This window comes from Balaenoptera acutorostrata, chromosome 18 (genome assembly GCF_949987535.1).
Source record: "Balaenoptera acutorostrata chromosome 18, mBalAcu1.1, whole genome shotgun sequence".
In the NCBI taxonomy this organism is placed as follows: domain Eukaryota; kingdom Metazoa; phylum Chordata; class Mammalia; order Artiodactyla; family Balaenopteridae; genus Balaenoptera; species Balaenoptera acutorostrata.
This window is the reverse complement of record NC_080081.1, coordinates 73,284,597-73,310,221: the sequence shown is the minus strand read 5'-3', so window position 1 is coordinate 73,310,221 and position 25,625 is coordinate 73,284,597. Positions and strand designations below refer to the sequence as shown.

The following is a 25,625-nucleotide window of genomic DNA, read 5'->3' as shown; positions in this document are numbered from 1 at the left end:
AGACTGGCAACAGGTAAAAGATGAACACCCCCCATTGGTGAGGGAGGTAACTGCTGCAGATTGGTGGGTAGTAATGGTTACGCATTATCCACCCTAAGTATCCAGGCTTCTCCCCAACACTGCTTCAGCTTTGTCCTGAGACAAGATTCATTGCAGCATTATTTAGAATATGAGAGACACCTAAAGCCCACCAACACTGGGACTGCCTAAAGTATTTTTATGTATTATTATGTATGTCTTTACAATGGGCCTCGGTACAGCAGTGAAGTTATAAATACTTATCATATTTACTGATTTCCCTGATACACAGAGCTTTAAAAAACAGCCTACACTACACTAACACACACCCACGTGCTGACACACACACCACCTTCAGGAGAGAAAGGCTGGAAGAGTTGTTTTTTCTGGGTGGTAGATAACTTACATTTAACTTTGTAGTTTTAAAAAATTGTAATGTAATCAACATATGCTACTCTTCTATCAGGAGAAAGTCATTCTCATTTAGAACAGTGATAGCATACATAAGAAACAGCAAAGAAGGAAAGTTGGATTTTCACAGTTTACACCACGCTGCTCCAATCCCATTTTTAAATTAGTGACAAAACTGTTTAGAAATGACACCATAAGATGAACTTTATTTTAAAGCTCATAAGAGGCTTCACAATATCAGTTACAAACAGAATCAACGTTTCTTCCATGTTACACCTTCACATGACAATGCACTGTATAAGGAGAGATACATTTTAAAGGTTTTGTTCTGCATGCTGCTAACACATTTCACTAGCTTTTGCTTTTAGTCACTGGATTTTTAATAATATCAAAGCAAAAAGTGAGATTCTATTGGACAGAATTAATTTTAGAAAGCCCTTATGAAATCAGACTTAGTCTTGTTTATAAACATCCACACCCACACGCGTGCTGAAACGGAGCAAAATGCACGAAAACTACCTTGGCAGGAACAAATGCTTAAAGAGTTTAATCACAGCCCTCTTGAATACACTTTATTTTCTCCAAAGACAAAAGTCAATTTCATCCTCAGTGATGCAAATGGTAATACTGCACAGAAGCTTAGTATGAATTCACAATTCCACAGGAATCTGAAGTTACCAAGGCAATTTTCCCTTTTAGGATCATAAAGACTACAGACTTAAGCTTTTTTTTTTTTCCATATAATACACAAAATTTCTAAACATCCTTAAAAAAGAAAATATAAATAGTCTCAGTATGTCATGTAGAATCACATACTATGGCAAAAATATTTTATTAATTGAAGGACTAAGTCAGTTTAACGTCATCTAGTCCAAGTCCATATTAATGGAACTCTTCTCGTTAGGGTAACATTCTCCATTCTGATGTGGAGGTTCAGCACTGAAATTGTTTTTGCCTTCTAGGTCCTCTTCCTTTTTATCAGGACTCGGGCCATTTGGAGTTCTTTCCAGTTTGGGTGATTCAATTTTTGGTTTGGGTTGTGTTACAACAGGTTCACAAGTGTTATTCAACTCCTAAGAAAGGAAAACAAAACTAATAATCAGACTAACTCTAGTTCATTTTCAATTACTTTCCTACATACCCGAACCAGTATTTTTCTACCAACTCCAATTATACACATCTCAAAGAACACCATTTACTCAACACATTTGCCCAAAACTATAGCTTGAAGCCTGATCAAAAGAGACGTGAATATTCTTCTACGGTATGTCAGGGACTTACTAACTACTCACATATTATTAACCCATTTAATCTCACAGCAATTATTAAAAGGTAGGAATTATCATCCCCACCTATGGAGGAGAGGTTAAGTAACTTAACCTCAGGAACAGAAAAAGCAGTGAGCAAAGAGCTGGAATTCAAGCTTATAGCCCATGACCTCAAAGGCTCATGTTAACCTTCACTGTGTTTGAATATTCTTCCAGGCAGAAAGCAGTTCCCTGGTTTTCTTCCCAGCTTCCTTCAAGCCTCACGCACTCAGCAAGGCCTTCCCTGATAAATACTGACCTGGGTCCCTCTCCACCGCCCCAAGTTTCCTAATCCCTTTTGACTACTTTCCCCTCGGCATTTAACACAATCTGCTATCCTTCCATGCTTGTTTACTGTCAAGTCCTCCTCACACCCGCAGGTGACTTCCACAGGGGCGGTGACTTGCTTTGTACACTGACAGTTTAACTCCTAGAACGGTAACTGGCACACGGTAGGGGCTCAACAAATGTATTTGTTGAACTAAATGAACAAATGAAGAAATAGAAATTTAACAGAAACTTGCAAGGTATTCCACATTTTGTAATATCAATAACAAACTCAGAAATCTGGTCTTGGGATGAGGTAAAAAGATTTAAGCAAAAATGGCTATGTTCAAGGTTCAAAGGATTGCAACCAGAATCCCTAAGAAAACACAGCAGTACACACTAGACAATGACACTCACCTTTATTTTTGCTCTAATTTCCTGAGCACGTACGACGGGATCCTGATCAAGACTCTTTTTAGCCTGAGCGTTCATGATATTATTCATCCACTCCATCACTTCATTAACAGACTTCTCAACCTTTTTCATTTCAGACTCATCAATGTGGTTATATTTCTCATCCTAAATGGAAAAACTTGGTCATTCTGTAGAATTAAGTGTATTTAACAGTAACATCTAACTTGACCCAATTTTCCATGAAGTTCACATGTACCTCTGGTCTCACACACCAAAACCCAGTTTCTCATTTAGGAATGAACATTTGTTCACAATGAAGGTTCCTCAACTTAAATACGAGCTTATAAGTCTAGGGTAGCTTCCTCGCTCTTTACAGAGACTTACATTATTCCTAAAGTCAGCTGCTATCTTGGCATAGTGCTGCAGCCTCTGTCCTAGTTCTTCAAACATTTTTGGCCGTTCTTCAGCTTCTTGAAATCGGACTTTAATTGGAGTGCCAATTTTCTAAAACCGAATGTAATAAATCAGTATTTGTCATAATTATATTTTAAAAGTCTATAATCGAAAACACAAGTACTGCTTTCTAGGGGGAGAGGAGGGCCTACCATTAATTCCTCCAACTTGTCGACATACGCCTGCTTAGCCTGGTCCTCTCCCTCTTCGTAGAGCCAGTTCTCCATCTCTGTGAGCAGCCTCAGAAACTTCTGATGATCCTACATACCAAACGCAAGAATCAGTACTAGGGGCAATCTTACTTTAAAATAGTCGAAATAGTCGTCCTCAGAAGTGTTAAACATCAAGTAGCTCATTTCATTTCTAGGAAGGCACTGATTAGCTGGATTCTCTTCACTGAAAAATATCAGGGAGCAATAACCACTCCACTATTAGTGCCATACAATATTTTACAAGAGGGACTGACAGTTATTCTTAGGCTATTCTCTCTTTCACACAGGGATATTTGAAAATTTGTGGTAAAATGCTCTTATTGACTTATAATATTGTATTTCAGTAGTCCGATTTTGGACAATTTGTACACTGAAATGTGGTTATAGAATCATAGGGACTTCCCTGGTGGTTCAGCGGTTAAGACTCCACGCCTCCACTGCAGGGGGCGTGGGTTCCATCCCTGGTCAGGGAACTAAGACCCCACGTGCCTCGCAGCGCAGCCAAAAAGTAAAAAAAAAAAAAAAAAAAAAAGAATCATCTTCCTACTCTCCAAAACAATTAGGTCTCAATTAGTAACTTTCTACTCACTTCCACAACTACCAAATACTGAAAGGAAAACTAAACAAGTTGACAATTCGATCACTGAACACACAAAAAAGCCATTCCTAACAAACTCACATAAAGTATGCAGTTATACTCTAGCTTTAGGAGGTCTAGCTGGTTTGGGTCATCTCTACTTCAGAATCCCAACCATAAGAAATCCAGCTTCAGAGCTGAGAAAGAAATATATTACAAAGTAGCCTCAGGATCTTAGGACTAAAATAGACTCCCGGGTTTAAATTCTCTTAAGTTCAGAATTAATTCGGAAACCACTCTAGATTTCTAACTAGCCAATTTCTCTCCAAGGCCCATCTTTCACAAATGAGCTTCAGGGATTTGCTTAGAGCCACACTGCTTCTGGGAGCTGACAAAAGCCTAAGGGGAATACTGGTGCCTGATAAACTTTGGAATGACCGGATGAACAAGCCTTACGGGATAAAGCAATGACAGAGAGCAACCAAGGCACCAGAGTCATCAGAAAAAAGTCTGAGGCCTTAGAAAGCAAGGATTTTCTCTCATTTATGTTTCTAGGCCACAGTAACTGTGATGTCACAGACTATGAATAAAGGTGCCGACGGGTTCTTTCTTTGATGGTAAAAACTAAACTCACTGGGATAAACTAGACTAAACTGACACTTCACTGGTGAGCCTCTCCCTCCATGACTTTGTTTACACAACTTCTATTTCAAGCTGTTTTGTTTTCAAAAAGCTCAAGTTACATAATCTAGTAGAGGTTTAAATGTCAAATTTGACATTAAACACTTCATAATGAGATTATCTGAATAAAAACAGACAGAGCCCTAAACATACCTGCTCACATATAAACTTCTCGTACGGCCCACACAGCTTGTCCCTGAACTCGTACACATACTCCTCGACTGCATTTTTAGCGTCATTTCTCTCCTTTTCCAACTTATCCTGCATTATCATCTTACCCTGTCAGGAAACAGAAAAGGTTAATTCCAGTCTTCTGCTACCTGTAACTATATTTTAACTATTTAAGATTCTGGAGTTAACAAAATCAAGGATTATATCACACACACAAAAAAAAATCAGTCTTAACAGTTCTAATTTATACCTTATAAAATTCTTCCAACAATTCCTACAAAGTTCTTCATTTTCTAAATACACAGAATGAGGTTTTTTTTAAACATTATATAATAAATTACATAGCTTTCACATTTCAGATTTAATACTAAGGAAAAAACCAATCTATTGCTTTTATACAATTTTGTTTTCTTTTATGTAGTTACTTGGTTGTCTCCTACTGGGATTAATACTGACCAATGTATAACAGCCACACAATTCTGCCACCACATTTTAAAATCAAGGATAAATAAATGTACTTAGAGTCTATTTATTTACCAAATATAATATAAACGGAATAGAATTTATTATTAAATTTCTAAATACAACGTTCCCATTTCAGTAAAGGAAAAATGAATCTCAATTATTTCATATATGTAGACTACAAAGAAGCATAATGTATTTTAATAGAAATATTTAGTGTGGCCTGAGATACCAATTGTATTGCTCTCTGGGCTAGAAGATATTAGCACCTGATTTCTTCATAAGAACTTGGGCAATCAATTTTATACCAAGCAGAATGATCTATGGTATAGGTTTCTTTAACAAGGTTACAAACATATAAACAAAACTCGCTAAAAAAATTTAACTGAAAAAACCATTAGTTTTGGCTTCATCCTATCCCTAAAAATTATATAAACTTATGAGATATGAGAAAGAATTATAGCCATTTATCTATTAGAAATATGCGTAAAAGGGCCAAACTAAACACATTCCAAAATAAAAATATGTAAATGAAGTACTTACCTCTGTTTCAATATACATGTTAAGAAGGTCTTTCCCTAACTGCCACACCAAGTTGGCTTCAACTGGCAGCTCAACATTCACCACCTTCATTTTGGGTTTTTTAGCTTCTGGAGGCTGGTCAACTTTCTTTTCATTAGCCTTGGGAAGAGGGGTAAAAAAAAAAAAGGAGAAATTCTTAAATAGTCCTTGAATAACAAAAATCTCCCTATCACGCTTACTGAGGACTCAGGAAAAATTAAAATCCCTAAAACCATAAAGTTGGAAGAATGTATAAGAGATATCTAATTTTCCACCCATGCATTTTAAATCAGGGCTGCAATTACACTTAAACATGCCACACTTCCCTTCAAGAATTCACCAGGATATTTTTCATTTCATATTAAATTTAAATTTAATCTCTCCTGTTAAAGCTTTGCTTCATCAGTCCTTGCTTTCTAATCCCTTTAAGCAATGTTTGCGACTCCAAAAAGGCAAAAATATTATTATTAAATTACCACATCTTTAAATTATAGTCTACAATCTAATGGTAACACCAGATGGACTTTGACCAACTGCTAAGCATGTTAGGACCAACTCTATTCCTGTAATATATATATTTGAGGCCCTATATCCCAGCATTAAATGTGCTTTAATTACAATTATCACTACACACTGATGAGTGCCTTTTAAAATTTCCTGAATTTGGAAATTACGTACACACACATATATGTCTATATATATATCCTTATTTTTACTATCTGCCTTTGAGTCATACCACTTCTCATTAGCAACTCTGCAAGGTCAAAAGATTTTAAAAAGTCTTAAAATGGAAGCAAACGGAATGATGTAGCAAATGCTAAGTTTATTGTAAGTTTTTCCAAAATACGTAAATACAGGGCTAAAGAAGTATCTCCTATGGCCTTTAATTTTCTAAGCCTTTCATAGTATTTTCATTTCTGCAGGTTCCTATAAGCACAGATGACAAAGAACGCAATTTAGGAAACTCAGCTGTAGGACAGATTAGAAGATAACCTAGGGTTATGTAACATGTACCCTGATTGGCTGAGATGGTAAAACAGGGACAAGCCCACGAGGCACAAGCACTGGCACTGGGGAATTTCAGGGAGTTATGAAGGATGTTAAAATTCTAGGCTCTTTATATAAGAAACTGGGACTTGAAAGAGGTTCAATGGCTTGGCTAAAATTATAAAGACAGAGATGGGACTAGACCGCATGTTTCCCAGACTTCTGCTTCAGCGTTCCTTAGAAATCACACATCTGTGAAGTGCTGTGAGCTGTATCCCTAGCAATGATCTGGTCAGTCAGCCTGCAATGTCCATGTCTTCTTCTTCCCTCTAGTGCACGAGAACCCCCCAATATTTTGTGCATGCTCTGGGGGCATGAAACACAGAAAGAAAAATGATACCTACACCTGGCAAAACACAGGAGTGCAACAGATATTTGGGAATCAAATGGATGACAGTCACATGTATGCAGGTTAAGTCAGGATAAGACTATCTAGCCGAACAAAATTAAACCAACTACTGACAAAACCAACGTATCACAAAACGGCATTTGACGTGGCATGGACGAGGAATCCTCCAAGGGGGTCTGTGGTAACGTTCCAAAGGGTTTGACACTAGTGGTCCCACTGACAACTAAGAACGTAAGACGCTACCCAGTGTCATGTTCTAGACAGGTACTGAGACCACTGGCCTGAGTCAGTTAACGCTCGACACTAAGTGGTGAAGGGGAGGGATGCTGAAATTAAGGAGCCACCACTGCAAAGAAAGCAACGCTGCTACACCGTCAACACAGACCTCTTTAACAGGAGAAAAAGGAGGAGGCTTCCAGAAATCACAATCAGGACCTGCAGCTCATATCAGGGCCCCCAAAGGATCAATCAGGGCGTGGGAGATTAAAAACCAGAACCTTTCACCAAGTGCAACGTGCATTTGGACCCCAAGGGACAATTCTGTAGTTCATGTGAGGGTAAAGGATTCTGTCCTCAGAATGAGAGAAAACCAAACTACTAATGAAAGTTAACAATTTACATCCAACCTGCACAAAGAATGAAGTTCTGCAAAGTGCCGATCTGGGATAACAATGGAAACTTATGACCAGATCATCATAATTAATTTATATAAATTTGACAGGTAATTTGAGAGGAGAAAAAAAGTTTACTAGACTACTATAGCCCGCGTATTTATCATTGGATGAATTCAAGTGGAAACTAATCACACAGCACCAGGATGCATCTGTTTCAGGTGCCCGCAATTGCAGACACCTCTAGCACTAGAGAAGACAACAAGAGGTATGCATTCGCCTCCTGTTGCTCGGAGTGGCAGTTGTTGAAGAGAAGCTTTCAGGTATAAAAAGCAGGATACTCAATTCCCTCAGTTGAGCTGGAGTACCTCTAACTGGTTTTAGTTGGAAAATATAGAAAATTATCAGAAAAAAAACCCTACATGGAATACGATAACCGGGTGTTTGCTCTTGAAACTGCGGATTGAACGATATCATTAATGACCACACGCTGCAACACTGTCTCATGGAATGAACTGGAAGAGTCACTCACTTTGTCAGCATCTGGGGTTTTGTTTTCTTCTGAGGGAAGTTCAGGTGAAGGGGGAGACTGTGAGGTTTGACGACCATCAGTTTGTACCTGGGGCTGTGTTCCAGCTTCACTGTTGTCTTGCTGGATATTTTTCTGAAATGAAAGCCCAGGCACAAAGGATGTAGAAAGCAGGTGTACTTGTATAAATTTAAAAGGTTATAGGGCACCAAAAACAGTACACTCAATTTCTGAAATCTTAATAGGTGGGGGGCGAAAGATCCTGATAAAAGTATACAAACACAAAGTATTTGAAAACTTCTTAGATACTGTAAACCTGTAAGAAATTCTTTGAATGATAACAGTTAATGGAGTTAAACAACACAAGTAGTAAGCGTTTTGACTGACGTGATGACAATCAAGAACTCTCCTTCAAGAAGCTTCCATCTAGCCTTGTACAGATATTAACTCTCAAAAGCACAGGAAGTAGATTTACTCTAGGCCTCTCTCCCGGAAACAAGCTCCCAAAACCTCATTTCACAGCGGCCGTCACACATCTCGACACATCTCCATTTCAGTGAACTGAACAATTACATAAAACAGCCAACGATCAGTTATCTGGGGGTTCACCATCTCAGTTTAGAGAGACGCAAGACCCTCTCTGTCCCCACTTTCTTTTCGTGATCCAACTATTTACACCTCAAAAACTCCCAGCATAAAGAACAAATGCTACATGTCAATAGACACCTCAATCCCCAGTAAATCAGTGCTTGCTATGATCTTTTCCCATCTCTGGGAGAAGCCTGAAACATTCGAAGTTAACTACTTGCTGCCCACCTGGAAGTCTCTCATATTTTTCTTTCAGAGCTTCAGGATCCTAAGGCAGACACTGAAGTATCCAGAAGCAAGGCACCCCTGGTGTATATATATCCAAAAGGTACTAAGAGATTGGATACAACAGGCATTAGAATAATGGTGTCTGTAGCCTAATGAGAAAGTATGTGGCCCTGGTCATTTAATTCTTTACACTGAAGTTCTTCTGGATGAGGACAAAACGAAGGCTCAAATGCTAACGTCCCTTAAATGTTCTGGGAACGATCTTCGTTACAACACCTTTTCCACACCTGAGCTGAAGCACGGTAACTGCCGGCACCTCGTCACTCAACCTGTTGCTGATCGTTACCCGGAAGTGAACTATAATAGCTCGTCTAGTTGCAAGTTTCCCAGAATTCTTCTGGAGACCACGTGAAACCAGCACCCACGCTAACGCAGTCTACATTAACATCGTGTACAGTAACAACGTCTGTACTCCAGGCGGGCGCCTCACCTCCGCCCGCCCGAACGCAGCAAACCGTGTAAATAAAAGTAGGTTCTAAAACGCCAAAGCCAAATGTTGCCATCCATACGATCAAAAAATAAAACCAAAAAACCCAAAAAACCACAGCATTAATATTTGCTATGTATTTCACTAAATAATTCTTGTATTTAGTCTTTTTTTTTCTTAATCATCAGTCGGCATTTGATTTCTCAAATGGCCTATGTCCTTAAAAAAACAATTCAAAGAAATTTTACCCACTCTGAATCATCACGTGCCAGCTCAAATAAAGCTACACAAAAAAAAAAAAAAAAAAGCTACACAGAACTCAGTCCCAGTTCCCCAAACTCCACGCTGTATGTTACTGTCACCTAGCAACTGCCTGTCATCATTAACCAAAATTTTAATCACAATTAAGAAAAATATATTTTAAGCCTTCCCTACCCGTCTCTTAGGGCTTAGAATTAAGTCAACCGTATATTCAAACTCAAAGGCTTACCCACAAACTTACCTCGGCGTCTGGGTTTTCTGATGGCCTCTGATTCTGACACTCCATGTCTGCTTCGATAGAAGACACTTCGTTCTCCTCGGCTGGGATTTTCTCCACCATAGATGCTGTAGATATGGTGAAAATGCCGTGCGTATTGACTCGCACTTTGACTTTCACTCTAGATTTTTCTCCATCCTTCTGTGCTGAAACATTCTGAACTATGAAGCGGCCTAGAACAAAAAGAAATTGACAATTTCAGAACTGAATCTAAATCTGTCAAGCAAAGGCTAAGAAATATTGCTATTCCAAAATCTCCCCGTTTTCTCTACCAACTGAGTTACATTTAAGCCCTTTAATGTATACTACAAACATAACCTCTTAAAATAGACTCATAAGTACACAGTCTACTTACCATACTTGGGATTAGTCTTAATATGTCATAAAACCTTCAAAGGCAAGGGCACTCTTGTGACTTTCTGTTGAACACTCCGACACAGACACTGTGTGAAGGCTGATGACAAGCTGTCCCCGCTGTCTCCTACCCTATTTCTCCAGGTGAGCACAACCTCGACATGGAAATCTCAAGTGTAAGGCAGATGATATCAAGCGCTTCCTGCATTTTGATTCTGTAGGGCCTTTCCCAGGAATACTGTTTTTTCTGACTGAATGATCTAAACATTCTCCTATGTTTCAAATAGGAGAGGTGAGCTAAAACCTGTATCAAAGCCTGAAACTATCATGCATTATAGAGCAGTTCCAGAGCATTCCTGAGTAGGAGTTCAGAGTGCTGACTCTGACCCAGACTCTCTGGGCTTGATCCTGGCCATGTGACCTGCTGTAAGTTACTTTATCTGTGCGTTTGTGGTCTGAGTTGACAAGTGTTTTACACTGAGCACTTAAAACTATGGAACCAAGGGCTAAGTGTTAGTTATCACCTCCACCAATAGTACTGTTATTACAGAAACCGGTAAACAAAATTAAGTAGTTTGAACCTGTTATGTGCAGAGCACTATATGGGATTTAATAGCCTTGTAGTTAAAGTGCTGTCTACACAAACACACAGAAAGTTAGATTTATTTAGTAGGTCGGTGAAATATGTTGGAATAGACCTTCATTAATTATCAAATCACTAGGTTCAGGAAATAACTGCCATAAGATCCAGTTAAAGAAACAGCATTTACTAAAGGGTATCCAAGAAGGCTCACAGGAGAGAGATGTAAGATGGCTCTTTAAGTCTGTGCAAGCTTCTCAGTTTGGGGGATAAAATGAAAAAAGCTGATGCCATGCTAAAGAGCTTAGATTTTATCCTCTGCACGATGGGGACCAGAATCCAGCCTGTCAAAATTTTAGTCTATATTCAATGATTTTCTTAAATTATCTATAAATAAATTCACAAAAGCTGTTTTAAAAAATAAAAACTCCCCTGTGTCAGAACACTTTTAGTGTTAAGTAGTAAGAAAGAAAACACAGCTGGCCAGGTTAGACTCCTTCAAACAATTCCATTATGAAATGGTGTGGGGAAAAGGTGAGCCCTGAAGCGATCTAGCAATATTGGCAAATTTTACCAGTAGCCTGGGAAAGAGACACGGCCATTGAAGAAGATGCCTGTAACTCTCCCAGATTTTCAGAGTTAACTATGGGTCAAAACAGATGGATAGTGTCAAACCTCCCCAGGAAAAATGTAGCAATAAAGATGTATTTTTTTAAAAAAGATTACAGTACAAAGGTACATTTGAGAAGTAGCTTCAATGGTTTCCAAGCCAGGTTTTAAGCAATATTCTGCAAGTAACATTTCACCCAGAGAAAAGGTTAATATTAAAAGTAGGTGATAATCCTTTAAGTATAGACTGTATCAGAAAAGGAAAAATACTCAAGTGCTCCTATATATATATACACTTGGAAGCAACAGCAGCACCGGCAAGTCATTGCATCTCTATAGGCCAGTTCATTCACCAATAAAACAAAGAGATTTCCCCATCACCATTATTCCAAAATGAAAATGTCTTCACATGGCATCGTTCCACTCAGCATTGCTAAGAACAGAAACAATGTTTAAGTTTGCACACTGACTAAGTCAAGTCTTCAAAAGAGTAATTACAATGAATTGCTTACCTATCTTTGCTTCTGGATATGGAACTCCTTGAGGATCAGAATAGAAAGCTTCCAGCTCAAAAGGCCCACTTCTCAAGAAGGTGAGAACTTTGGAGAAAGGCGCAGCATGGTTTCTACTGAACACTTCATGGACGCTAAGGGGAAACAAAGGCATTCAGCTCAAGTGTTCAAGCTCACTGTGCTACGCAAACAGCATAAACACGTTCTAAGAGCGGTATCAATCCCACCTCACCATTTATAACTCAAAATGAGAGAAATATTTTGGTAAGTCTGGTTGTTGAAAGATCCGAGTTAAGCAAACACTCTACCATGAAACTCATTTGTTAATTTTCTTTATATTAAAATAAAGTATCTGAAAGTTATTTTCTCCTACATACCCTTCGGCATCTTCTGAATCGTGACTCCAGACCAGAGATATTGGAAAAGGAACTGCATCAGTGACGGAAAATTCTCTAACTTTAAATGCTGGGGAAAGGATTGCACACTTTAAAAAAAAAGGAAAAAGTTATCATGAGCACATGAAAAATTTCACTCAGCTTTTAATATAAAAATCAATTCAAGCCCGCCTGCCACAACTAACGAGCTGGCGAGGCACAACTAAGGAGCCCGCCTGCCGCAACTAACACCTGGCGCAACCAAATAAATAGATAAATATTAAAAAAGAAAAAAATCAATTCAAACAGAACGGGTAGGTTTAAATTCAAATTCGAAATTGCTTACAGTGTATGTGTCTTAAGTGTAAGTGATTTATCATCTAAATACTATGGCAATCACTAGATATAAAGATAAACAGTACAATGAATCTTAGGCTAGCAACTGTTAATTAGTAACAAGTTTCACAGGGGCTGAGGAAAAAACACTGGTCTTTCCAGAAATGCCCTGCTGACAGCAATTTTAATTACAAGCTGTATCACTCTTGAATGTGTACATACATCCAAACAGCTCTGTCCACACTGCCTTTCAAATGTCTAAGACTGAAAAAGGGTAAAACCAAAATGTTCCTATTTTCAAGTAATTTTAGGAATGAAGAAAGCGATGGTCAATTCAAATTTAGGGTAGACAACACCCAACAGACCAACTGGTGGATTTAGACTTGTCACATAAGAATGACTAAATAGATGACTAAACTAAAAGTCAATAAATCTCTGACTCTGTCAATAGCACAGGATTCTTCAAAAGAGAAGCCAAAATAAGCTCTACTTCTAAAGAAACTGTAAACTTCCAAAGTTCTGGGAAATTAGAGTTAGTGAAGGAGGCACACTCCATTGTCAAGGAAGAAGCAAAAACAAAAACCCCACAAAACATGAAGAATCTTGATGATGCAATGGATTACAGGCAATAGTCAGCATCTGTATGTTCTTTTTTAAAAGTTTTACACAGTAGTCAGTCTAAATACTTTTCTGTAAAGAATCTACTGCTTTATATATTTTTTTTTAATTATTAATTAATTAATTAATTTTTGGCTGTGTTGGGTCTTCGTTTCTGTGCGAGGGCTTTCTCTAGTTGTGGCAAGCGGGGGCCACTCTTCATTGCGGTGCGCGGGCCTCTCACTATCGCGGCCTCTCTTGTTGCTGAGCACAGGCTCCAGACGCGCAGGCTCAGCAATTGCGGCTCACAGGCCCAGCTGCTCCGCGGCATGTGGGATCTTCCCAGACCAGGGCTCGAACCCGTGTCCCCTGTATTGGCAGGTGGATTCTCAACCACTGCACCACCAGGGAAGCCCTACTGCTTTATATTTTTTTAAAAACTGTGCTAACTAGATCAAATTTAAACAAATTAACTTACAACATTAGTTAAAACTACTCAGATCTGACTATAATATCCTAAGTATAAACCAATACTAATTTTTTTTTATCAGTAACTTCTAGATTTTGTGCTTTTACTTTGCCAAACTTCATGCCTCTGAGCTGCCTCCTTATTTGATAAGCTACCATCAGTTTGGAGGGGGAACAGCTATTTCATCAAACCACCTGTTAGCTAATACCCTTCACCCTGCAAACTTTCCCCAAATCAATTCCTTACTGCACCAGATTGCCGCTCCCCTTCCCTCCTTGGCGCTCTGTAACAACCGTCACCACCACACAGCTACTTCGCGCTCTACAGCTGTGTGTTCTACGATCCCCTCAGAATCATGCCTGTTCCTAATCCCCAGTTTAAGAAACACTAGCTCTGTAGTTCTTTTAATCTTAAACTTCCTAAATCTTCCAATACTTGAAGCAGATCCTGCGTCTCCACGGCCGCACCGATGTATGGAAACGTAAGTAAGCCCGGTGTGGTGTGTAACCGGCCACTGGGCTCTGCTTTCTCTGCGACCTCACCTCGATGAAGTAAAGCAGAAACAGTTCAAGGAAGGAGCCCCCAGGGGGAGAAGGGCTGAGAAGGCAGTACCTGTAGTGCACACCCTCTGGCCACTGCTTCATCTGCGTTGAGCGTCGTGCTCGTATCTTTTCCAAAGAATTTGGCAATTTTTTCTTTCACGGCTGGGATTCGTGTAGCGCCTCCAACTACCTCCACAGCGCTCACGTCTTCTACTTTGAGCTGAGTTTGTTCCAGCAATGAATAAAGGGGAACTTCTATCTTTTGCAGGAGCTCAGCACAGAGTTCTTCAAACTGTGCCCTTGGCAATTAAGAGGAAAACTTTAGAAATCTTTAGAAAACTTATCTTAAGGCCAATATCCTGTCCTATTTTTTTAAAAAATAAGTCTTATCAACCCAACATTTTTTTTTTCCCTCAGACACCCTGAATTCCACATGGGCCAAGTTCAACCATACTGTAATTTGTAACTCTGCTTTTTCAAAAAATATACAAAACAGATGCAGAAAGGGCATGAGGAGAAAATCAATTCGACAGGTATTACTAGAAGAAATCATTTCTATATTAAGATTTCCATTTTATTCCTTAATGTTTTAGGTGATCCCGTTTTCATTACTTTGAATATTTCCATTCTCTTCAAAATATTTCTGCAAAATATTCTGTGAAACCATTATTGAATTACTGGCCCAGAAATACTAAAAAGTGAGCAATACCCAAAAGACTTCACTACGAGGGCACTGAGCACAGATCTTCCTAAAAACCCTCTTTGCAGAAGCAACCCTAGCTCTAATGACGTTGACAGTCTTTCCAGCAGGTACGGTACAATCCTGAAATGTGGGCCAAGACTCACAACACCACGGCTAGAACTGACACGCGGACTACAGTTTCAGCAAGAAGTTCCTTCTTTAATCTGTCAGAATTCAAGACACACCTGTTCATCTTTCCCGAAACATCTATGTCATTCATAAAGCACTCGATATTCAGTGGTAGGTCCGTGCTGTTAGAGCTCATTAGCTTTTTCAATTTTTCACACTCCTGATACAGACGAAGCAGTGCTCGAATTTTGGATTTTGCATCCAACTTGTACTTAGCTTTAAATTCTGCACAAAAATGTTCCACTAACTTTGCATCAAAGTTTTTTCCTCCTAAGAAAGGATCAAAAGCTGTTCCCAGTACCTAATTTAGTTAAAACAACAAATAATCTGGTTATTTCAATCATATTTGTAACTAGAATCTTAAATATCGCTATTCAAACCACCAAAGACTCCTAGGCTCAAAATTTCTATTTAAACTACAACATGAAATCCAAGTCAGTCAGGAGACATGTAACTACAAAATCCAAACGAAATGTCAAGTCTCTAAGATATCTTTAATTTTAATGATTACATAGAAGATAACCTTAAAAAGCTTTTCTTTCCTAAGCAAGAACAATTACAGAGTACGCTAAAATGATTACATCATCTTTACGGAGGATCAACCTTAGGAACAACTCTTAGTTAATATCTTTACCTAGAAGAGCACAATCCAGAAGCTCAGTAGCCTAAAGTAATGACAATTGTCACACATTTAATATTTGGGTCACTTAGTTCCGATTTATGACTTTACCTTCAATTTTCCCTTGTTAAAGGCACAGGCAGACACTTGAAAAGCTGAATGTCCCATATCAACAAAAACCACTACTCGAGGTTTCTCATCCAGGCCTGGGAGATCCTGCTTATAAATTCCATAATTCAAAGCAACTAAAAAAAAATTAGTATGTTTCAATTCTTTGGTTCACATTTTCTTAGGAATTTCATTGTTACCAATACAATCACATGCAGGAAACCTGACTGTACTTCCATTAATTAAAGCTGAACATATTTCTTTTTTATCTGACTTCATACTTTGTCCCTTTCTGATTTTAGAACAATGTTCTATCACTTTTAAATATATGGAGAGATGTGACAGAGAAGACATACGTAATGCAAAAACAATGGCATGTAAACCACATATAACCACACACAAACAATATCAGACTCATTACACAATACTTACATTTTAACCACAACCTGCTAGGAGACTGCTTATCCAAAAAAATTAAGAATTTAATATATAACTACAGCAACTGCAGTTCCTACCAATTAGATTCAAGGCAAATAACTGATCTATCTTAAGTAGTCTGTGTTAGCTTTTTCTGAATTTTGAAACCACTGTATTTCTAAATATGTATACTTAAGAACACACCTTTGTCAATACTTTAAGAGTTCTTAAAACATCTATTAAAAACATACTAAACAAAGTCTTATTTGCTTTGCCTGAATACACTACATTGTAACAGACTTTGAGTCCATCTGTAATCACAAGAAACTGATACAAGGTCTAAGAGAAGATAAGTGAGTGCTTTGCTCCCCACTATGTCCATTCCTACCAAGGTGCCTGGCAAATCATACAGCTTAAATCAATATCGATATAAGATGAATGATCAACTCCTAACCACATACAATCGGGAAGCATATGAGGGAAAAAAAAATTTAAGCTAAATCAATAGTCAAGGTAGTTGTAAAAGCCAAAACCATGAGGTTTTGGGAAAACTTGTTTCTTAACTATAAAAACAATGTAAGGAAATAAAAAACTAAATCCAATACAACTAATTTAAAGGATTAAAAAATTTATATACAAGCATTTCCTAATGAAAACAGATTCATATATTTGACAAAGTGCCGACTTCTCATTAAAACAAGCATCTGAAAGGCTAGAATTTTTGCTTTCAAATCTAACACATGTTTTTTAATAGGCTGTATTTCTACACCTACATGAAAGTGTTTGATAACAGCACCTGGTGTGTCTTAACTTTAGTTTCGAAAGTATATTAACTTCTGCACAAAAACAGTTTTTTTCTTACCAGCTGTCATGTCATTCATGAGTTTCAAGCAGTTTAAGCCAACAATTTGTGCAGCATCTAAGACAGATCGCCTCTCAGCATCTGTGAAGAAAGAAGGGACCTGCAAACAAGAAGGGAAAGAATTTTAACTTACCTAGAACACACAAAAAAAACATACAAATCCCTCACAACCATCTGTAATCAATTCACAACAGTCCAGCTACATAAAGTGCCTAGCCAAGTCACAAAACAGAAAAATGGCAAGTTCTTTAACTTTCAGAAACAGTAACTACTTTTGAAAAGATTGCCCTAAAATTATAAGTATCAAATTTATTATAACCAAATTTTAACCTGAAATAAAAACTAATCAGGAGTATTCATAAGACATATTAACAGTTACTTAAATCTAATAGAAAGCTTTAAATTTAAGGGGATGAAATACTATTTCCAAACGAGTCTTAAATTTCTACTGACATTTGGCAATTATTCTGCTATGTCAACATTAAATGTAATTAAACTACAAAGACTACAGGAACTTAAAGATAATACAGCTAATTCTAGCCTCTGCCCTTTAGGTTTGCTGTTCGTTGGTTTTAAGCATTAATCGTTGGGATACCTTCTAATTCAGTAAACCTGTTAAGATTACAAAAACGAAACTTTTTTGTCAAAGCCTGTTGATTTTTCTAAGAGGAAGAAGAACAAAAACAGCTCAAGGGATAAAGTTTCTTACGGTGTTGTCTTCTAGCTAGATGAATTCTTTTGATTGCTTTCTAGGACAGCACTTTAACTAGCACATTCTTCCAGAAGAGCATCTAACAATACATTCATATAATCACTTAACTGGAAAGTACCTAAGAGAAAACTTGGTACAGTGGCTTTTGCATTTTCTCCCCAAGTTACCTATAAATGCTTCAGAAAGAGTGACAAGAGCAAAGGTGGGTCTCTGCTCACCTTTCAAATCAGAACACTTTCAGTTTTCCATATTAGGTTATTTAAAGGGGGGTGGGAGAGGAAGGAAGGACCACTGACTTATAACTTAGTTCTTTAATTTTACCAGAGATTAATAGCATTTCTCCAAGCAATACCCAAACATTTCTTTAGTAGAACACCTTGTGTCTTGCAAGAGAAATTTCAGCCTTTCTGCCTCTCTTCTTGCATATCGCAGGATGCACTGCCATAAAGGCTTCTGCCATAAAAGCCTTCTTTCACTAGGTCTGGGCAGGCCACCCTGCCAAATAAAAGATGACTTTTCCCCATAGCACAAATTCTCCACAGAGACAATAATAACGTTGTAGAGGGTGAAAATTGGTACATAAGGACAAAAAAATATTTAGCTAGTTACAATGGCTTGTGGCTGTCTAAAGGGCCACAGTACAGAAACAGATATACACTACATCTGTACTACTAAACTTTCATGTGGGAGAGGTGATTAGGTATAAAATGTAGGTAAAGGATCCTTGGGGCAGGGGAAGTGACACCCTGTCCTATACAGTCAGTATCGCCTGGCTGCAATCTCCAGCTCGAGGTAACAGCTGTTCTGAGACATGGGCTAGGTAGAAAAGAGAGATAGTGGGAGAGATTAGAGTAGCTCTCTTAACTTTAACTACTCAAAAGAGAAAAAAAGAGAACTAAGTCTTCAAAAGAAGAAGGAAGGCCTCTCTTTTCCTTGTTTCTCTAACCTCAATAACTAACACCTAATCTTATTTTAATGTATACACTTTCCCCCAGATCAAACCTTTACCTATAAATCAACTAACATCATATTTCCTAATCCCTTACATAAACGAGGGAGTGTTAATAAACCTTAATTTATGTAAAAAAAAAAGACTTTTGTCCATTGCAAATAATCCTTAGTAACCTAATTATCAACTGTCCATTGAAAGTAGTGGGCTTGCCAATGCTAAAAAAGAAACCTATGTTTTGTCACTACTGGTAGGTTACATTTTAAAACTACCTGTCACCGAGAACCAACTCACTGGTTCTCATGTGTGGATAAAATTTTGAAAAGCTCTCGTTTAAGTATACAATTGTCTCTCAATACATCAACTAACTTTAGAATATCCTCCAATTCAACCAATCAGTCTGTATTTTCAAAAAGCCTGACAGGAGATTTTGACACGTACCACCACTCAAAAACCTTTGCAACTTCTGGCTAAAATTACCACTCAAACCTACCACGCAATGCTGCTGAACACCATGGTATAGAGTGCAGCAGGATTCTGATCTCTAGGAGTAGGACAGCTTTCACACATTCAATACTAAAAAGTAACACGAAAAAGGCAAATTAAACACATTGCCTTGCTGAACTCTACTTACTGAAATAACACAATCTGTTACTGGCTTCTTGAGGTTGTTTTCAGCCGTTTCCTTTAACTTAGTCAACAGCATGGCTGTTATCTGTTCCACACTAAACAGATGCTCTTCATCCATGTACATTACCTGTATTGAGGAAAGAAATGCTTCAAACACTGTAGTCCTAAAAGTTACATGCCAATTATATTAACTTACAAACATTATCACTCATTCTCTTCCAGAAAACCTTTACTGTTATAACTGTTTAGAAAAGAAGGAGGGAAGGAAAGGTAAAAGGAAGAGAAAAAGGGAAAGGAAAGCAAAGCAAAGAAAAAAAGGAAGAAAGATTTTTCCCCAGAGATGAAGAGAAAAAAAGCTGGGGCAGATTTTTCCCCTATCCAAAGTACTAATCAAAATATTATAGAAGATAGTAAATTTCCACTCTAACTGAAGAGATGAATCACTGGGATAAATATTATTTTGCACAGATCATAAGACAGGAATGCCTCTGTAGTTTAAAAAAAGATTTCTGGTTGTATTACACTACAGCTCTCCAAACAACTGCAAATGAGCTGTACTGGGACAGACTTTTGTTTGATATGACAACACAATTTAGATTTCTTTAAACACCACGAATTCTAAATTTTATAACTGTCAAGATGTTATGAAAAACACAAATTAAGTTACAGCAGTATATACCATTTGAATAATTTTCAAGGATGATTTAAACATAAACCTACAGTTTAAGAGAGACTAGATAAAAAATAAAAGACCACCTTCTCCAAATAAGGAAACTGAGTTACATATTTATTAAGAATTAAGTACTTTTCTCTGTAGATGAATTAAACAGTTTCTTAGTAAGGAATCTAAGGTTGCTCGATTATATTACCTTTATTCCAACTCCACCATTTTTCATTGGAACCAGATCATAACTTAAGTTTTCTTTCTCCTTTTGAATGAAGGGGTCATTGAATGCTCGGCCATGAAATCTCTTGAAATTAAACACTGTATTGTTTGCATGAGTGATTTGCTGCAAAAACAAAAAACAAAAAACTGAGATTTAACTTTTTTTCTAATTTCAACACCTATTAGTACTTACAGCAATTAAAAAGAAAGTCACCTGTACAACTCAAATCATAGGGATATAAGTAACCTTCCCCAGAGCCCTGACTTTCTCCATCAATGAATGGACTTTATTCTTTCTCCTTTTCCTACAGAAATGCCAGGAGGGACGCAGTGAGAGGGATACACACAGGCTTCAAAGTCTGCAAGATAAACTCAGATAGTGAAACTATCCCTGGAGCTCTGAACAAACCCCAAGAACTGTATGTATCACTTTATTTCATTCCTTTTCTCCCACTACAGTTGTTTTATATCTAATGAATAAATGAAAAAGGATATCTAGAAGCACTATAGTCTGGTGACGTTTTTTTTAAAAAGGAGTTAATTGTTACAGTAGTCTATTTGTTGAGTCGCTAAGTGGCCAGGATAAGTACTTTGTGCCACAAAATATATTGATTGCTACTTTTCCTATCAATAGCGTGGAATGTTAATTATCTATACCAAAAAGCAGAAAATGCAAGGATAATTCAAAAAGTTTCTATATGAGGTAATGCTTTCAACTGCACGTACATATTTTTGATGATTAGGCTCTGGATATACAAGTCCCACTTCATAGCATATTTCACTCAAAGATGTCAGCAGTGGGAACCTTATTTAAAACACAAAAATAATTAAAGGATGAAAAACAAAGACTTCTAAAGTTATTAGTTTGAAATACCAAAACAGTTTACTGTTTACTTCTTTCTCTGACCTACTTCTTTTAAAGAGAAAAATATAGCTTGGCAACACTAGTTTTCAAATAATATGGAATATGGAATATTTCAAACAATGTTTAAGTACTAAAATTCCTTGCGATTCTAAAACCGAGATGACGTATGTCTAGTAATCTACAGGCTAGATCTAAGCCTCAATAGATTTTCCTCACATAACCACGAAAGTGCAGTGGGATCTCAGGTCCGGGACATCAGTCTTCTGAACGGCCACATCTGGGGAGGCTGTTCCTTCACTAGCGTCCCTCCCCTTTGAGTAGGTTACTTTGAGTGGGCACACCCATTTCTCCTCCCTGCTTGGTTTTTCTGCTCTTTTGTTCCTCTCTTCCAACTAGCCATAATATAGTACCCCAAGGTTTAGAGTTTTCTTTTTTAGCAATACTATCTTCTGTATTAAGAGAATTTTTTCAACTTTTTATTAAACTAAACAAATCAACATGTAACATCGTGTAAGTTGAAGGTGTACAGTGTATGTTACTTTGATACGTTTACATATTGTAACAGGCCTGCTTTCAGTCCCTTTCTTAAAAGCCTCTCGCAAAAGGGATTTTTGTACTTCACGTTTATTTTTTTCTCCCCAATCCCCAAAGTTCAAGTTATAATGTGAGTCCTAAAGGGAGCGACATAGGTAAATTTTCAAGTCCCATTAATACATAAAATTAATTCCAATAACTTATTTAGCCTAATTTATCTAAAATATTGTCATTTCAACATGTACTTGATGTAAAAAATTGATGAGATTGTTTACCTTTTTAGTTCATTTTAAGCCTTCAAAATCACATATATTTTATACTTCACATTTTAATTCAGATAAGGCACATTTCAAGTGCTCAAGAGCCACATGTAGTAGCTACTCTACAGGACAGCACAGGCCTAGACAAGTTCTCCTCATACTACCTTAATTATTAAGTAACCTGAAAATGCTTTTAAACACAGAACTTCTTAGAAGTTCCTTCTATAAAAGGAATCTTTAACTCTTAAATGAGTATCATGAGAAACTTCACACGAAAGAACTTCATGTGTCTCGTTTTTAAGTTTTAAAAATTAGATACATTAGAAGGTAGGAAAGTTATTAAAAATTAAGGTTGGAAATTAGAAAGTTAAAGATCTTATTCAATAAAACAAAAGGAAGAGAACAGAAAAAAAGAAAAAGTATCTACGGGCTCATAAGGAATATCTGCATTAAAATTCTAAAACTCAAAAATAGATAGGCTTAGGTATTTCATATTTTTGTATGTCTCTGAGATTTTACTTTTAAAACTTCTCTCTTAAAAAATGATCAGAATCCTCTTCAAGAACATACCTGATTTTTGGCTGCAACTCCAATTGTTCTGTTTTTTGATCCAAATGATATGACTGATCTAGAAGAAATTTAAAAAAACATGTTTTACAAATGTTAAAAAGCATAATTGTGGACGTTTTTAACTGAAAAGAGGAAAATTCTAACATAAATTTCCTACCCAAAAAAAGGAAAAAAAATATCCTACCCATTCTTGGGGAAGGGGGCACAGTACAGCACAATTTTGGACTCCAAAGCTTTGGTCAGCTACTCTAAGAGGGCCTGCTCAACTGCTCCTCTGAGAATCCAATCCAGGGGGCAGCCGCACCCCACCCTGGCCCCCACTCCTGTCTGCTCAAGGCTCAGAGGACGTTTTCCAGTGCTGCAAGCACCAGCCTAATTCTCCAGGCCCCAATTACTAGCAAGCGGACATTAACTCTGAAAATGCTTTGACTAGTTAGAGTATGACTAACGTGGTCCTAGCCACGATTAACAAAAGAGGGTGTGACTACTTCGCAGTTACCAACTGCATACAAATCTAAACGTCACTATCATACCTATTGCTGTCCTGATATACCATCTGACTCTTTATGATCAAAGGTTTTTAAATAAACAGAAACAGGTGGGCCTAAGTTATGCTTCTGGAGTTTAAAAGCACAAAAGAGGGTCCTATACAGAAGACTCTACTTGAGGAAGCCAAGTAAAAATGATGCCAAGCAAGTACCACAACAGAACCAAGTATAAATGCTGAGCAAAAGGACTGAATAATCAGTTACATGTTAAGTCAGCTCTGAAGAGATGAAGTGACTTGTAACTGTTAAACAGCCTTCTGAGCAATGGAAATAGAATGGTAGCACAGAGCAGAGAGAAGCACAATAAAGTCTTGTCAGAAGGATGGAAGTGAATTAGGTTTTAGATTACAGGGCAGGTAGGAATAATGGGGTGATATGAGCAAAATGGGAATACACTGAAGGCATTAAATATCAAGCTGAATCCAATTTAAACTTGCTATAACAGAGACATCTTAGACCTAGATTATCTGAGCAGGTGCTAAATAGCATCTTAACAGCCAGAGAACTGTTGGAGCAAAGGCTAGAGCTTTAAAATACCTTCCGAAAACAGAGTATCACTCTGAGCTCAGAGTAAACATACAGTTGAGGAACGAATTTACTCATTTTCCAAGAAGAGAATCAAATTAGTTACACTAAACAGAAATTAATAGTAGCCAATGCAGTTGAGTCAAACATCTATTATATAAAAAATATTAAGGGAAACTCCAGTACTGCCCTTGGTTTACATTTTTGAGACACACCTGTCATCTTTAGTTTCACAGTGGTCACTATAGCCACATACATAATTTTTCTGTACTCTCCCTTCAACAACTCTTCTTCCTTTCACTGGACCAAAGAGAACAAAGATATAAACTGCACCTAAGCATGAAAACCTGAGATACTACCTTCTTTCTTACCATACTCCAATCAGAGCCCTTTACACAGCTAAACTAAAAGACTAGCTTTATATAGAGGTTGACGCACGAGATGCTCAGTGAATAGCAGTCTTCCCAATGCTACCGATACTGTCAATGTTTGGTTATCTTCTCACTTTCATTCACTTTCATAAATGTTCATCTGCACTCAAATAGTGATATAAGCCCAGTCATTTCACCTTTGGGCTCGATGTTTCATTCCATGATTTTTATCTTGGGATTAAGGCACTTAAAAATAAATACCTACACCATTTTCCCTGAGAAGTAAGCAGTTGTTTTTATCAATGTACATGCAGGAATGTTTGCATACAATATATTCAGAAATTGACTCACCTCCAAAAAAGTTGCTTTTTAAAATGTTACCCTTTGCCCACCCCATGCTGTTGTAGAATATACCATTTAATTCAGTGACAACATCCATCCTCTAGAGGAGTTCTAGCACCAAAGTGTGCAATTTTTCTTTTCTCTCCTCATTTAAGCCGTTCAAAATTAAAGAAATTAGAACACGATTTAGGATTCCTCTTTAACGGCTTTCATAAAACGAGCAAAAACGCCGTTTACATCTTTCACAAATGATCCAAGAGTGAGCAAGAAAAGGTAGATTCATCATCAAAGGAGTGATTCTGTGGTCGCTAACAACAATCCGCCCGCTCCCTGCACAAGAAGCAGCATACGCGCTCTGGAAGCTTCCAGCTCATTTCGAGATTCACAATGCGGAAGAAAAAGCTCGGCAGCCCCAGCTCCGCGGTGCGCAAAGACATGCTCGGAGGGAGGGGGACGAGCTGGGGGCGGCTCAGCCAGCTCAGAGAAGCCGGGTGGGGAAACGGGGGCGGCCGCGCAAGGAGCTGGCTGAAGCTTCTTGCCAAGAAAAGGGAGCGAAGTCTCGGGCTTGGCCGCAGACCGGCCCCCAGGACGGAGCCCGCCAGAAGGGACGACCCCGGAGGACTCGACTCCCGGGCTTCTCTTGGCCCCTCGAATCCCGGAGACCCCCCTCTATCCGATTCGTGGCAGCAAGCCCCCTCCCCTAACCGGCGGCCGGGCCGCCGGCATCCCGACCCCACGGAGGGGCGCACCGCTCCCCACATCTCCCTTCCTTCGCCCCGGCGCTCCGCGGCCAGCCGCAAGCCTGGGGTCCCCGGGATCCGCAGCCCCCGCCGGCTTGCTGCCCTCGCCCCAGAACCTCCCCCCAGCGCCCCCGCAGGCTCCCACTTACGGGGTGCACCGGTCGCTGAACTCGTTGGCGATGGTCTCGATGCCCCCGGCCCGGGCCACCGCTATGTAGCAGCTCTGCGAGCCCACGTCCAGCCCCACCACCGACATGGCCGGCTCTCGGTCCGCCTCCGCTTCGGGTCGGTCTGAGTCTGGGTTTGTGTCCTCCGGCCGCCTCTTCCTGCCCCGGCCGCGCGCGGCTCTCGCGGGGTCCGGTCCTGTCACGCGGACGGACACACGGACGGTCTGCCGGTCTGGCGCCGCCGGATTCCCGGGGACAGTGGAGGCTCGCAGAGGAGTAACCACGGGAGAAAGCTGCACTCGATCTCCGCAGGTCGTTCCGCAGTTCGGGCTGCCTGCCTGGATCTTCAGCCGCTCGCTCACCGG

The 25,625-nt window shown here is 38.7% G+C and overlaps 1 protein-coding gene across 3 annotated transcripts; it reads right to left on the bottom strand.

Moving 5' to 3' along the window:
* Positions 1-607: 607 nt before the first annotated feature.
* HSPH1 (heat shock protein family H (Hsp110) member 1) lies at positions 608-25,611 on the bottom strand. 3 transcript variants are annotated; one of them, XM_007164160.3, is made up of 18 exons: positions 25,243-25,611; positions 22,568-22,625; positions 20,322-20,462; positions 19,457-19,579; positions 17,162-17,261; positions 15,886-16,019; positions 15,212-15,456; positions 14,355-14,583; positions 12,344-12,450; positions 11,967-12,100; positions 9,876-10,084; positions 8,074-8,205; positions 5,517-5,654; positions 4,494-4,619; positions 3,023-3,130; positions 2,802-2,921; positions 2,421-2,582; positions 608-1,502 (listed from the first exon to the last, which is right to left on the bottom strand). In XM_007164160.3, the coding sequence occupies exons 1-18, from the start codon at positions 25,347-25,349 to the stop codon at positions 1,296-1,298; spliced, it is 2,580 nt and encodes an 859-aa protein (XP_007164222.2). In that variant the 5' UTR covers positions 25,350-25,611; the 3' UTR covers positions 608-1,295. The 3 variants fall into 3 exon arrangements, with proteins under 3 accessions (XP_007164222.2, XP_057388707.1, XP_057388706.1); XM_057532724.1 differs by lacking the exon at positions 25,243-25,611 and adding an exon at positions 21,065-21,143 and having other exon boundaries at positions 22,568-22,624; XM_057532723.1 differs by lacking the exon at positions 8,074-8,205 and having other exon boundaries at positions 25,243-25,487.
* Positions 25,612-25,625: the final 14 nt, after the last annotated feature.

What these genes read in the sequence shown, in the direction of transcription:
- HSPH1 (XM_007164160.3), bottom strand. Translation starts at nt 25,349, where the DNA reads ATGTCGGTGGTGGGGCTGGACGTGGGCTCGCAGAGCTGCTACATAGCG. An exon ending in TTAACAAGGGAAAATTGAAG is followed by an intron (nt 15,457 to 15,885) that starts GTAAAGTCATAA and finishes TAACTAAATTAG; the next exon opens with GTACTGGGAACAGCTTTTGA. An exon ending in AGAAGTTTATATGTGAGCAG is followed by an intron (nt 3,131 to 4,493) that starts GTATGTTTAGGG and finishes TTTGGTATGTAG; the next exon opens with GATCATCAGAAGTTTCTGAG.